Source organism: Mytilus californianus, unplaced genomic scaffold (genome assembly GCF_021869535.1).
Source record: "Mytilus californianus isolate M0D057914Y unplaced genomic scaffold, xbMytCali1.0.p SCAF_7, whole genome shotgun sequence".
NCBI lineage: Eukaryota > Metazoa > Mollusca > Bivalvia > Mytilida > Mytilidae > Mytilus > Mytilus californianus.
This window is the reverse complement of record NW_026262723.1, coordinates 31,188,510-31,204,277: the sequence shown is the minus strand read 5'-3', so window position 1 is coordinate 31,204,277 and position 15,768 is coordinate 31,188,510. Positions and strand designations below refer to the sequence as shown.

Below are 15,768 nucleotides of genomic sequence, written 5' to 3'. Positions count from 1 at the left end.
ATGGACTTCTCACTTACTTGAGCAGCTAAATGTATCAGTTTAGTCAAGACAAAAGTGTGTTTCATCTTTTTTTTATTAACATTTAGAGTTCTGGTACATGTTTATTAAAAAATTCTATTTTCAATATCTAGAGGTAGAGCTTTATTGTGTAGAAAGATACGAACAATATAAATCATCTTTTTAATACAATCTTCCACATAAGTTCAATTTAGTTTTTTTAAATTAATATTTATCCTAAAATTAAATGCACCCAATTATTTTTCATAACACTATTTCTTGCAGCTAATGTTTATGTCTAAAGGTTCGTTTCCTACTAAAACTATATTTATGTAGCAAAATAGCCAAGGAATACATCAGGAATGTTTAACCGTCGGTGTACATGTTGAACAATAAGAACGATTTTCAATGAAAAACTACAACAACAAAAATATTAAGAATGCACCAAAATATGTTTGATGCCACACTTTAAAGTGAATTAGACATATATATTACATAGATTTGGAAACGCTTTTATCTGTGCATCGATTAGAGAGTAAGATTCTAAACATTATGTTCTTGTTGCTTGTCTTCTACATGCTGGTGTTTGTTCTGTTGATTCATGACTGTATTTTAATACACATCACGCATGCCGACGTAACAAAAAGTCTCACAATGAATTTAATTCTAATTCGTCCTTCTGTTCAAGAACAGATTCAAAGAAGGAAACTAAACATCTAGCATCTGGTCTGACTTCCGGGTTATTGTGCCAGCATCTTACCATCACGCTCTTCATGTCGTCTGGTGGCGGACAATGAATTGTTAATGGTGGGCGAAGTCCTTCTTCCGCGACAGACACTTCTACTGAAGAACGAAATAAAGTTTTCATATAATCGGACGCTTCGTAACCATACCAAATTTCCCACAATAAGATTCCAAAACTATATATGTCTGCCTTCCGGTCATAGCATACATCCTGTTTCAGAACTTCCGGTGCCATATAAATTGGAGAACCAACAGCAGAAGCAGTAATGTCTATTTCCGCTTTTGTAAGACCAACGTCCGACAATTTCACAATATTTTCCTTCGTTACCTGCAAAAGAAAGCATTATAGTTCCACTCAAATAATCATAGCATTTTAGATAGCTATTCAGTTAATTAATTCTTTTCCAAATCAACGGTATATTTCTAAACCTTACTATGCAAGACAAGACAGATATAATCGAAGACTTTCTGAGACCGATCAAACCTTATTTTCGCGGACATTTTTTCAAATTTTTGTATTGATATTTGCTTTGTTGAATGCATATTCATTTTCGTATAGGTTTAAAACGTATTTGCCATGTCTTAAATTTGACGGTAAGTTGACATATAACGTGTATTGCATGGAACCAAATATCAATGAGGATTGTGGATGGACCCCTAGAGGTTATTCTTGTTTCAGTGTGCTTTTCGTGTTGTCGTCTAATTTTTAGTTTAAACATATTTTATTGTTTAAAAGGACTAATGGATCAGATACAAGTTTTTGAAATTAGTAACTGCTTCTCAAAGACGGTCTCATTTAAGTTTACCCTACGTCCAACCCAATAAACCATATAAAATAGGTCATATAAGAAATAAAATTTCAAACCTCAGATGTTGCGTTTACCAATCTCAGCATTCTTGGGCTTTGTCTAATCAGGAACATTAAAAACAATGACGTTCCCATAATAAAACACCATTTGTGAATTTATAAATAACATATACATACCAATATGTTGGCAAGTTTCAGATCCCGATGAACTAGACTTTTTAAATGAAGGTAACTCAGGCCTTCGCATATCTGTACAGCATATTTTAACGATATTTCCATGGACGTGTGGTACTCTGGATCATTTGAATGACATTTCCCGGCGTTTTTAAATTCAGTATTTATCACTTTGTCTAACAATGTATCAGAACAATATTCCATAATAAGTGCCAACACTATAACCGTCTTATCACTCCGCTTGTGGTGCTGTATGGTAGAGCCGTGGTATTGCACTATATTTATATGCGAAAGATCTCTGAAATAGAATCAGCCGTACTGACCGATTAACGAATAGTTCCTGAGACCAAAAAAAAATATTCATTGCTGTTTGAACAAATAGAAGTCATTTCTTTACGTTTACTCCGCTTTTATGTGTCATGCTGATTTCACCTGAGAACATCCGAAAAACAAGATGTCAAAATATTCAATTTAAATTGTAAAATTTCAAAATCAGACAGCTTTAACCGAAGATTGACGAGAAAAAAATCAAGCTAAATTTTATAGACGCGAATTTTCCATTTCTAATCAGCAATACATGTATACCTTTTGTCTCTGTTCTAGGTTTATTTGAATCAAGACGAGTTTCAGTAGATATGATGTTTCATGTGTCCGCTACTCGCCCATCATTCAGCCCTAGTGCTTGCATTCGTTATAAAAGAATAACGTTTTTTTCATGCATAGATATTAATAGAGTGAATATTAATGATAAATATCTTTCACATTCACGCTCTAAGAAATTTACTTTTCATTTTACAAGTTTGCCATGCCTGGGAGTAATTGTGATAGTGAATCACCCATGGGCTGATCCAAATGAGTTATAGTGAATCACCCATGGGCTGATCCAAATGAGTTATAGTGAATCACCCATGGGCTGATCCAAATGAGTTATAGTGAATCACACATGGCCGATCCAAATGAGTTATAGTGAATCACACATGGGTTGATCCAAATGAGTTATGACACAGAATCGTAACCCTGACAGGAGTGTAGCAAACACATGGTTATGCTATCGTAATTAGAGATGTCAGATATTGTCAAAAAAGCGCAACGTTTGCTGATCAAGATTTCTACCCGCATTCGAGTTACTGTAAACCAACTAATTTTCGCGAGCGTTTTGCTTTCGCGACTTTCGCGAGAGGAAAAATAACGCGAATATAAATCGTCGCGAAATTTAAAAAATGGATCTTTCTTTGTCTAATTACATCAAGTAAATTTGAAAATCGCGAAATTAAATCGCCGGGATAGAAAGGACTAAACGCGAAATAAAGTATCCGCGAAAATAAGTTGGTTTATAGTATATTAAAGTATAGGAACACCCAACGATTTATCTGCACACATCTGATGACGAAAATGAAAGAAACTAGGTGATTGTAAATTCTGAATAAAACTTCCTCCAAAAAAATAAGCTCCTCTGTATACATCATAAAGGAAGCTACTCTCGCTAAACAGTATTCTTACCTTAACGTTCTTTCTTCCAATAGTATATCAGATACGTTATTTGCTTTTAGAGGTGTTCTGTACATTTTTACTGCAACGTCCTGGAAATTATCTTCATCGTCTTTTAAACGGGACATATACACATCGGCAAAACTTCCACAGCCAATGAGATCGTTCCCATTCCATGTGACATCTTGAAATCTTGGATTTTCTTTCCGTAGGTTTTGAACGTAAAACATGTCAAGTTCGCCTTGCAATTTCAGACATTCGACAATTATTTGTGGATACAATTCCTCTAAATTTTTCTTTGATCTTGAAAGATCAGTATTCAAATTTTCAAATAGTTGTCTATCTGTCTGTAATATGTGTGGTATCTTTTCTTCCAATACTGTTATACTAGAATCGAATCTTTGTAAATATAAGTTTACGTTTTGTTCCAATTTCCCACTTTCCCGCAACGATTCAACGAACAATTTTGATGCCTCTTTCATTTTTTGTTGGCAATTGTCCTTTTTATAAGATTTGAATAAACTTTTGACCGATTTTGAGGTAAGATCTAATGTTTGATCAAGACAAACGACAGTTCCAAGACTTTTTCTATTTATAACTTTACGTCTAGAAGCGCTAGAAAATAACTGTTGAATCGATTTCGTAGGTGCTTTTACTGAGGTATGAAAGTTATTCACAGTTTTTATATCTCCTCCCAGCATTACTCCTGAAACCAAACATGTATCTTTATAAATAGGAATATATTTTTTCTTTGATTGATTTCAATTATAATTAATAATAGAGCTATGAATTTGAAATAAAAAAAAAAATAGATACAAAAAGAGAAAAGAGAAAGTTCCCTCCAAGAGAACGAAGCAACGTGTAAATTGTGTATTTTTTATCGGTGGATTTTAGATTTCTTGATTGCGGCTTGTTGAACGTCCAGTGGCAAATATTTCATGTTAATTGCGGACGAGATTGTTTTAGAGTCATTAGACTGCTTTGGCTGTTCCATCTATTTATATGCGTTTACATGTACTCTCAAAAGCATAGTTTTTGCTTTCTGAATATGTCTTATCAAAATAAAAGTAAGGAGATGTGATATGATTGCCAATGAGACAACTATCCACACGAGACCAATGGACGTAGATGCAAACAACGTACTATTGAGTCATCGTATTGCCTCTACATTGAGGGTCCTCGGTGGCCGAGTGGTCTGAGTAGTTTAACTACAGTAACTGCCTCACTAGCCTGTCAACACTGAGATTGTGAGTTCTCTACACGTTACATGCGCGTTTTCCTGCCGAAGGTCGCTGGTTCTCTCCGGGAACTCGATTTTGGAAAGACACTCATACATATTTTTTTCCCTTTTTCACCTACCTTCCAGTTCTTTAATCCTGTCTTCCATTAACTCAAAATCTTGTCGAAGTTGTTCACTAATCTTTTCTTTAACACTTTTCACTATGCCTTCTGATCGTTCCCAAAAATCAATCTGTGATTTGAATTTCTGTATGATCTGGTCTGAGGCCTCCTCTGCAACCTTTCGCCAATTTCCAAGAACATCCGGGCATTCCTCTTTGTTCCATTCTTCAATTCCCCCATCTACCCAGGAAGATCTTAAAAACCCTTGAACTCGAATATTTAAGAGCTTTGCCTCGTTTTTTAGCTGGAGACGTAGATTTGTGATAGCTCTGTGAGTGTTAGTTTCTAGAAGCTGAATTCCGTTCTTTAAACTTTCTTGCATTTTCCGTTTTTCGTCCAGACCTTTTGAATCCATGTGTCTAGCAAGATTTAATGAATATAGAACTCTTTTGATCACTTGTGATAAAAAACTGAAAGATAGAATGATAATGTCTTATTTAATAATATTTGACGGTATTCAATTGTCCGTTGAAAATAGATAGTTTTCGATTGACGTAATTTGAGTGTTTGTTTTTTCAAAAAAAAAAAAAAAACGCCATGCTGGAGGTAAACATGAACAAATTCATTCGAACATCAATCAAATTCAACTTGCTATACTGACAGCTACTTTAGGAAACATTGTTTTCTGAACAAATTCAACATGTATAATTCATCACAACGATTTAGTAAGGACCTCTTATCAGATTTGCTTATACTACATATTTTAATTTTGTTAGTCAAATATGAACAAATCAACCAGTTACCCCTCCAACTCAAACTTTAAGGCAACAGATTGTTGGCAATAAATGTTATAGTTAAGAAGATGCATTACATAAAATACTCAAGTTAGTTCAATTCTATTAACTTTTCAACATTTTGTTCAAAACCGGGCGTAAAGAATTAACGTGCGTAAGGCATGTTTTCTCATATCATTTTATGAATAACCAGGTATTTTCAAAAACCCCTTAAATTTATTAAATACCGCATTAAAGCTTCATGAGTGTACTTTGAGTTTCTGATATAATATCATTCTGAGCATTCGATCTTAATTAAATATGCTTATCAAAACTGTATTTTTACTGATTCTGATAATTTTGAGTGTTTATGTAAAACTTGAATAGGAAGGACATTCCATAGCAAAATTAAAAATATTCTTTAGAACGTTAAACTAGGATTGTCCACAGATGCATTTGTATAAGTATATCCGTCACAATAGAGGTCTTGCCAATATGGGCTGTATTTGTATCACTTGGGGACACCATCACAAGATCGATGTAGGATATAAAGCTAAATTCACAAAGTTTCGGGTTGGGGTGGGAAGCAATCTGAGTGCAAGTTTTGCTATTGATATTTCGGGTTAAAGAAATACGTATCAAAGTTCGGTCCTAAATGTATTCGGACCTTTTATGCAGATAAAAGGTATGAAATATGGCAGCCATTTTTTGGGGCAACGTGTAGTATGGTATCTACGTCATTGGAACCCTAATTAAACGGCAATTTTGAATCACAGCAACACATAATACACTGAGAGCAACAAAGATTTTTCTTGATTAATGAATTTAATAGAAAATGTGAAATTTATATAGAACTTGATGGGACGGAAGACAATGTAATATAAAATCTAGAATTCAAGTTACAGAGATCATTTCACATACACTATAGTCATTATGGGTATTGCCATGGCCTCTCTCCACAGTGGGAACAATTACACAGCCCACACATATTACCATAAATTTACCTTAACAATAGGACACTACTTTAGTGTGAAGCTAAATGTCTATTAAACAATGAATTTATTAAAGAACGCATTTTGAAGGAAAAAAAATGTATTTTACCTAAAGAACATCCAAACTCTATTCCCATGCCAACAGTGGGAATGTGGAAAATGCCGACTCGACGCTGACTGTAGTGTATACATAAACAAACTCACAATACTATAGTATGAACTTTTATATATCAGAATATGTTAATCAATATTCTACAGTTAGGTACTAGTATGCTCAAAGTCAAAACACAGAGAAAACACCATTCATTGTTGAGAAAACAAAGAAAAGACAAACAACTGTTTTTCAAAACACTACACTAAAGACTGAGCAACACGATCCCAACGAAAACCGGGGGTGATCCGGAAGTGTGAACAGATCCTGCTCCAATAGTTGAACCCGTTGTCTTGCTAACAGTTGACCTAGGTCCAGATATCTTAGTTTCTTTTGAAAAACACACTATTGTTGAGTTCGATTTTGAGGTGATGCTGAGTTCGATTTTGAGGTAAGGCCAAAGTTCATTTTATGCAATGGAAGTGACAAACTTATCTAAAAGTAAACTTTTGCAGTACTCGATTCTTACCAATAATGTAAATTAAAGCCATTTTTCAAACACGCTGGAATGATTTTTACAAGTCCGTTGTTGATAGCTGTAAAGTCTTCTGGTTCATCGCCATGTCTTGATACCTTTAACGACTAAATTTGGAAAAGGAAAATAACATTATTCAGATTATGTAAGTTGAAACTTTTTTCACTTTTATCAAATTTTAACCTGTAGCGTTTCACGGCTACTTTTCTTACGGTTTCCTATTACCATATATCTGTATTCATTATAGTTATAATAATAATTTTCGGATTGATGTAAAAGAAAGACAAACTATCATTAGTTTTTTTTTATTATGAAAAATAATATGTAAACTACCTTTCTTAAGCTGCATATTAGAACAATTAAAAACAAATAGATATTGTCTGTATTATCCGCGACACACTGCAAATAGATCGAGGGTTAAGGATGTACACCTCTGAGGACCCAAAAATTTCTAGAATTAAACTTTTTTTCTTAACCTGATTTTTGGGTTTATATGACTGTAAAAAAATAATTAGTGAAGAAAAAATCATATGGTGGTGCACATCATTTTTTGCTACAGCCATTTGAAAGTACCAAATTTTGATGATTTTCCCATTTTTAATAAATTTTTACCCATTTTTGGGCTATTTTCATGAAAAAAATTACAGTTTCACAATTAACCTTTTTTTCATACTTTCACTTAAGATGAAGTGGACCAATCTGAATAAATTTAACTTAAAAAACTATAGGTAGGTGTTAATATAAGAAAGTTTTATAAAATTTTGTTGCTTTTTCGTGTCAAATTTACCATGTTGTCAATTTTGTAAAGTTTGGATTTTTCCCTTTTTTTAGAACAAAAAGCATATTATTTCAACTTCTTTGTTATAAATGATTGAAAAAATAAATATCTAAGAAATTTGAAAAGAAAAAATTGATATGGGATGTACATGTATCTGGTAAAATGATATTTTGTACCCCTCACCCATTTTCTTAACATTTTGGCTAATGAGACTGACTTGATTTGTTATAAAATTTGAAAATTTTATTACTCAAACACTATTCATTGTAAATACACAATTTTTTCACACAGTTAAGTTTGATTATAATATTTTTTTAAATTCATTGATATATTCCACTTGTATCACATGTTTTGGAAATAATTCCAGAACGAGATTTCAACGAGCCTGAAACGTCAGAAGAATACATCCTTAAGATGGGTTCCTTCATTTTTGTATTCTTTATATTTCTAAATATTCTCTTTTTTATTTATTTTTTGCTTATTTTTCTTTATTCTTTTTTTTTGTCATTTGTTCTCTATTTTGTAAACCCCATCCAGACCCTTATAAATATAACCGAATTAATAATTATGGTGAAGGTGTAGATCGTTTACATTTTTAGAAACTTTGAAAAAAAATTATCTTCGTAAAAGGCAAATTTGATTTCCAAAACATACTTCTGTTGCCGAAATGTAAAAGAGCTGGTCCTTCTGTATCCCTGGAAACAGCTTCTTCAATTGTGACAAGGTTGTCTTGGTTAGATCAGATCGATCAACCTCCGGTACAGTGTCCCATTTGTTGAATACAAACATAGCAGCATCTGTTGAAAATTCTTGGTCACAAATAGACGACGTCGAACGTAAAAACTGGCGAACCTGCAAGTTTATTAAATGGTCAAATATTTGGTTCAATATAAGATGGTGTTGATGAAGGTCCTTCATTTCTGTATTCTTTAATGTTTTGCCCATTATTGTGTTTTGACCATTATTCTCTATAATTCTTTATATTTTCGCCCATTATTCTCTATTCTGTAAACTCCCATCAAGACCCTCATACAAACCTTGTGTTGTGTAAACCATACATCTCCTTTTATTAATACCCGAAAAACTATTGCATTAATTAGTCAGAATATCTGTAAGTGAGGAACTAAATTATTACGCGCGATACATGTATCTGAAATGACTCTCTTTCGATACTCTAGATCAAAACATTATAAGACACAAAAAAAACAACTGTGTAACTTTAGTAATCTTACTAACTGTAGCATCCACAGCATCTTAACATGTAAGTTGAAAACAATTGGCCGAATCTTTTCCTGAACGATAGCATCCATTTATACCCGGCTACACCACAAACTACACTAGTTCTATATGAGAGCATTCCTATCCCTGTATGCCCGGCTACATCACTAAATACATTAGTTTATAAGAGAGCATCCCTATTCAGTTATGCCCGGCAAACCATGTAAGAAATATATTAGTTTATAACTTTTATATGCGTGTATCCCTATCCATTTATGCCCGGCTACACTTAATACACTGATCGTATGAGAGCATCTCTAAACATTTATGACCGGCTACACCCCTAAATATATTTATTACATGAGAGCATATCTATCTACTTCAGCCCAGCCATATCACTAAATTCATTATAATCATATGATAGCATGCCCAGTAACACCACTAAATACATTAGTTATATGAGAGCATTCTTATCCGTTTATGCCCGGCTATACCACTAAATACATTTTTCGAGCGCATCGAAACCTTAACCTTAACAAAACAGTCAAATACACATGACAAATAATGTAGAAAAGAAAGGATACTGTTATTTCGTCCAATGGTCAGACAATTACAAATACTTACGCCTCTCGCAAATTCTGTCGATTTCAAATATATTTTATGAAGAGATTTCCCCTTCCCAAATTGATATATTCTGCAATCAGAGGAATAGGCAAACAAAAATGTACAAGACAGTCCCACTATTCGAGTTAGTTGATTTAAATGATCTATATATATAAGTAGTAACCCCATTCAAATTTTTTAATGGTTAGAATAGACCCCTATTTCTTCGCCTAATATTTCAATGAAACACACGAAGGAGTAAAAACTAAACAAAAGTTCTTTTTCTGGTATTTGATCCAGAAACTCTTAAATCTGGTTACTCGTTGTTTATTCAGTTTTACGTACCCTTTTCTGTAAGCCTCCAGCTGATGAACTATTAATGATGTATATAAATCCAGACACTTTAGAAGCACAATTTTCAATCAATGGTACAACATTTCTATTTTCACCTACACCAGGTGTGTCAATCAGTTTTAAACCGGCCTGCAAATGTAATCATATCTTGTTATTAATCATTTTAATGTTTATGAGCTACATCGAACGACGGAGCAACCAATCAAGTTAAGAATACCGTTTTTTTATCGTGAAGGAATCTTGTAACCAGACGTGTCGATTTAATTTTTTTTTATAAAAAAAAAACAACTTTCAATGATATTTTCAAATGCGGTGTAAATTTAAAATTTGGTGTTGTGGTCGAATTATTCATGCATTCTCAATCTGTAATTAACAAAGAGCAATTAAACTTTTCATATGATTTTGGTGGTTGTTCATAGTTGAAGAGCGCATGCGGTTCTCTAAATTGATGATTTTATGGTATTGGATGTTGTTTTAATTACTTTCTCGTAGCCGTATGCCTTTAGGTGTCAGACCACCAATTCACTCACTCGAATTTAGAACGTATGTAAAAGTAGCCCTACTCTGACAAAAAAAATAGTGCTTTTGATGTCATTGTTTACTTAAACTAACAAACAAATTTACAGAAATGAAACTTTTGGTGAAAGAGAACTATATTTTGACCATTTTGAGCCAACATTTACTTGTCTATGAGCTTGCATTAAAAATTGAGGATTAATGCGCTCCATAGTATACTTATTTAAGATTTCAAGAAACCCAGGGACTATTTTTAGCAGTACTTGTTAGTACGTTAGTATATCCATACAAGACTTTAAACATAGGTTGAAAATTGGCATGTAGAAAGATGATACAATTCAGGATATACCTGGTTTCTTTGATGTTAAACTTAAGGTAAGGTATTTAGAAAGCTGTGGAATTTGCAAAATTTGGTTGAATAGAAAGGGATTTTGAATTGGCGGTCTGACACCTTTTATTCATATAAATCAGAGTGTTCAAAACGTTTTTGGTCAAGTTAGACTTTTCCTTTAATATCACTGCATTGTAACATATAATTTTACAATTTAGTTTTAGCGTTGTTGATTGGTCCATTATATCAATTCTTTAATATATATATATATATATATATCCTATACAAGCATTTATGAAACATTCGGTTTGCTTCTTAGTTTATCATGTGTTTGTTATTCTTGTTGGATATGTTTTATTTGTTTTTTTTTTATCTTAAATTTAAATAAAAACGTTGGTTTTAATACTTGTACCTCTTTCAGTTGGCTTGGCCAAAATATTTCAATTTTGTCATAAACAGATTCCCCGGTCTGTGTATCAAATTCGGTTACAAGATTTTGAAACTTTTCAAAATTAACCGATTCTGAAAGGTCGAGTATTTTCGGTGCATGTCGGCGCTCATTTTTAACAATTTTGCGATGAATTATTGCAACTCTTTCATTGGACTTGGATCCCTTTATTTCACATACAGTTCTTGTTGTAGGAAGACAACCAACTGGTAACAGGTCATGGCCCAGAATGAGGTTGATGAAACTACTTTTGCCCGAATTTGTTTCTCCTGGAAAATATGAAGATACAGTTTGGAGAAAAGTAAGCGTCCACACTTTTTAATAATGAATTTTTTAAAATGTAATTCTTAAGAATAAATCAACACCCTCTCTCTTATATACATATATATATATATAATTTTTTAGATGATACCTATAGAAAATTTAAGTTATATCACGTCTATATCTATATCTGGATCAGACAATATAAACATATAGAAAATTTATTTAAAATTATATAACGTTTATACCTGTATCAAACCACACAATAAAAATAAAAGTCAGTCAGGGGTAGAAAAATGATCAAAATATATTAAAACTGTACAGTAAATTATCATGATCAGGCACCTGGGTAAAAATCAGAAAAACAATCTTATTCTGCATGTGTTTACAGACAATTATATTACTAATAAGTCATACTGTCATATTCAGAATTCCAACGCACGCAGTTCGTAAAATGTTTTTTTTTGCATGAACTTGTCAACATTGCAGAGATAAATCAAAATTTAATACTTTTAAACCAGAAGATTTAACGTGAAGGTCTTTTTTTTTGAGTGAATTATGTAATAAACGTATTACATAATATTGTAATATAAGAATTATACATTACGGGATCCTGAAAACAGAATCTTTTTTGTGTAACTATACACTCTTTTTATAGTACTTTCATGAATATTAATCCTTCAAAGAGGAACTGTAGGGAAAATAAACGATGTGTTTACGATAAAATAAATTGATGTAACGCTATTCTTTGCTGGGCGTCCACATGGTCCAGTATCAAATATTACAAGCATATTCAGGACGACATTAAGACAGATTACATTATAATGTTGACCATACCTGTAACAAGTATCGGACATTCAGTTGACCTTAACTTGCTTTTCATGGTTTTAAGTCTGTGGTAAATCCCAGGAATGAAGTTTTCTAAATCAGCTTCATGATTCTTCGGTAATTTCAGGAGAAAATTGTTAACGTCTTCGCATTTTTCTGTTAAAACTCGTCGATTTTCTTCGTCAGCTTGCAAAATATCTGTTAAATCATACTGGATCTATATTTGTAAGAAAAAAATAGTCTTTACATTTTTAGTTGATTGCTCATTTGATAAAATATCAAGTATACGGAATAAGTTCTACTGTACAAGATCAAGCTAATGGCCGACTTCCATATATGTAAAAAAAGAAAAGAAAAAAGAATGCGAATCTCTTTGACTATACAAGCGGAATACGACAAGGTGCGTAGAAGAAATAATTACCCTGCAACAGTAAATTAGAAGAGCCGAAGAAGATCTTGTATTTTTTATCGGCATTAATTAAAATTTCCAAATAATAAGGCTTAAAACAAAGCCATGTATCTACTTCTAGAACAAAAGAAACGTTTAGTTGATAAAAAGTACTAAACATTGCACAAGGTCATGTTTTTCTCTGACTGTTTATGACGTCTTTACACTAAATCCATTGGATGTTGGATGTGTACAGATTGATAATTTAGTCTTAGATGCATCATTTTTTTTTATTAGTTGTTATTGGCTTTGAACTAGCTGTCAGTAACTGCGAGTACTCTCAGATCTATGCTAAGTGTCTTTTTGTTGTTGGGATGAACAGGTACCCGTCCACGTCCACTTTGTGTTTTTGTTGGATGTATTTCTATTTGTATCCATCTGATGAGTTAAGCCTTTTTCAACTGATTTTTATAGTTTGTTCTTATGTTGTGCTGTTACACCACTGTCCCGGGTGAGGGGACAACAAACTAGTTTATCCCCGCCTCATTCTGCATGTGCCTGTCCAAAGTCAGGAACCTGTAACTCAGTGGTTGTCGTTTGTTGCTGTGTTTCACATTTGTTTTTCGTTCATTATTTTGTACATAAATTAGGCCGTTAGTTTTCTCGTTTGAATTGTTTTACATTTGTCATTTTGATGCCTTTTATAGCTGACTATATGCGGTATGAGCTTTGCTCATTGTTGAAGGCCGTACGGTGACCTATAGTTGTTAAATTCTGTGTCATTTGGTCTATTGGGGAGAGTTGTCTCATTGGCAATCATACCACATCTTCTTTTTATATAAACGTCCTCAGATTAATCTCATCACACATCAGTACTAACCTTATTGTTGTTTTCCGTTAAGTTTTGTAATCCTTTCCAGTATTCCACAACACGGTTCATAGCGTCGTTTTTATTTTTTATTCCTCGTCGATCTATACCAAAGTCCTTCATTACCTGAAAAACTGTACTCATGTCGGGAATTTTAAATATGTCCTCTACACTGGAAAGACGCCTGCTGTAACGGTCCCTTGTTGTGTCTTCCATGTCGCCCATATCTGTTTTTAACACAGTACCTTACCTCCGTTGTGAAAACAGATTTACGTTTTATTTCGATTCCAATGTTTACACACAATCGAACAATGTGTAATCGGTAATCAAATATTTTTAGTGATGGCAGCTTTTGTACAATTTTATTCTTCTTTCAATAAAGAATACAAAATTTGTAATTCAATTGCAAGTTCTGATACATAAGTCCAATCCAATTTTCACCGAAAAAGTAATCTTAGATTTACTGAATACATTTAAATCTTCTCCGATTATGTTTAAATTTCCACTATTATTCAGAAATATGATGACACATCTTATTAGAATATGACAGTTATTTATTATCCGTTACTTCATTCATTCATGCAATATGTCCCCAAAAATTACAAACTCTGAAATTACCGTCGATGCAATTACATAAACGTTTCCGCGAAAAAGCAAATAAAGTTCAATAACAAATAACCAATTGGGTTTCCTAATCTATTCATCCCTCTCAAGGTATAAACACACCTTTAAAGCCATATCAAGTTAAAAAACAGATGAACTTCTTTTGTTTAAAAGAATGTGTCCTCTTTAAAGTTGACAATTGTATAATCGTCTCAAACCGTTAAAACAAACTTCAAGTACACTATACACATGCTATTTGAATTGTTATACTTCCGTATTTGAATAAAAGATATATATGCATAATTATTTATTTAATTATAGTGGGTGACTTCAATGAATGGTCTCTGCGGTATTTCTTTCGTGTAATAACACTGCGCAAAATAACATTTATAAATGACTTGTGTCAGCTTATAAATTCGCTAATATGAAATATATAAAACTTTTAATGTATACAGGAGCGATAGGTTTTCTAATTAAAAATGTACCTGGCACATACAACATAAAACACGTGACAAACAAACCTTTAGACATTATGCTATTGACGAAGTTAGTTGTCTGTCATATTCGCTTTTTTTTTGGTCACAATTAAGTTCGTTGGTTTTCTGGTTTTAATTTGTTCACATTCTGTCATCTTGTTCTTTGTTGAAGGCCGTACGGCGACATATACTGTGGAATCATTATTTATTATGAGATACCAATTTTCGTGGAATTCTTAGGTATAAAAAACCACGAATTTAAATGTTCAACGAAAATAAAAAAATTATAGGCCCAGTGCACAACGAAGGTAAAAGTTTCTATAAGCTCAGTCAGTGTATTCAGACTTTGGCAAAACCACTAAATCAAATATCCAATAAAAAAACAAGTTTCCTCAATCCACGAAAATTGTTTCCCGCGCGCAAAAAAAAAAAACAAAATCCACAGTAGTTGCCTAAATCAGCGCCATTTTGACTCGTTTGGCTAGTTGTCTCATTGGCAGTGAAACCACATCTCCGTATGTTTTATATTTAAAAATCATTTTTTGACGGGGACATTTTTTTAGACATATAAAATATTGTGATTACTTCACGAGAAAGTAAGGAATGAGAGAAACACAAGTCTGCAATACATGAATATTCAAATAATAAATCAACAGTACTTGTGGTGCTTTGGTGACATTGAAAACATTAACAATTCCAAATTACCATATAGAATTGCCGGTTTCGCTATTACTGCAAGTTGAAAGAAATAGAATGATCAAGTTCTTTTCTTTAGATATCCGGGTCTTTATTCCTTTAACAGAGTATTTTTAACATATGCGGAAATACAGACCATTTGAAAACATTTACAATTCCAAGTAACAAGTTTCGATATTACTGCAAGTTGAAGGAACAAAACAGATCAGAGTTCTTTTCATTTAATATCCGGATGCTTCAGTTCTTTAACAACAGTGTATTATTAGCATATGCGGATATACAGACCATTTTATGTCTAGCTTGAAACATTAACATTTTCTAGTTACTAAATAGAATTGCATATTGATAGGAATAAAACAGATCCGAATTCTTTTGATTAATATCTTGGTGCTTCCTTCTGTCCTTTGACAGTATCATTAGTATATGCGGAAATACAGAAATAATCTTATAGCGTTTA

General features: G+C 32.8%; 1 protein-coding gene across 1 annotated transcript; it reads right to left on the bottom strand.

The window, feature by feature from the left end:
* Positions 1–124: 124 nt before the first annotated feature.
* Positions 125–14,373, bottom strand: LOC127707456 (uncharacterized). The gene is made up of 10 exons (XM_052211982.1): positions 13,549–14,373; positions 12,290–12,497; positions 11,156–11,460; positions 9,888–10,025; positions 8,376–8,573; positions 6,938–7,050; positions 4,571–5,022; positions 3,224–3,917; positions 1,727–2,021; positions 125–1,069 (listed from the first exon to the last, which is right to left on the bottom strand). The coding sequence occupies exons 1-10, from the start codon at positions 13,759–13,761 to the stop codon at positions 647–649; spliced, it is 3,039 nt and encodes a 1,012-aa protein (XP_052067942.1). The 5' UTR covers positions 13,762–14,373; the 3' UTR covers positions 125–646.
* Positions 14,374–15,768: the final 1,395 nt, after the last annotated feature.

Bases quoted from the DNA above. Each gene is read 5' to 3' on its own strand.
- LOC127707456 (XM_052211982.1), bottom strand. From the start codon at position 13,761: ATGGGCGACATGGAAGACACAACAAGGGACCGTTACAGCAGGCGTCTT. The intron at 7,051-8,375 runs GTATGTTTTGGA...TTCCAAATTTAG, and splicing joins TTTACATTTCGGCAACAGAA to TCGTTAAAGGTATCAAGACA. The intron at 5,023-6,937 runs GTAAGAATCGAG...TCTATCTTTCAG, and splicing joins GGCTTTAATTTACATTATTG to TTTTTTATCACAAGTGATCA.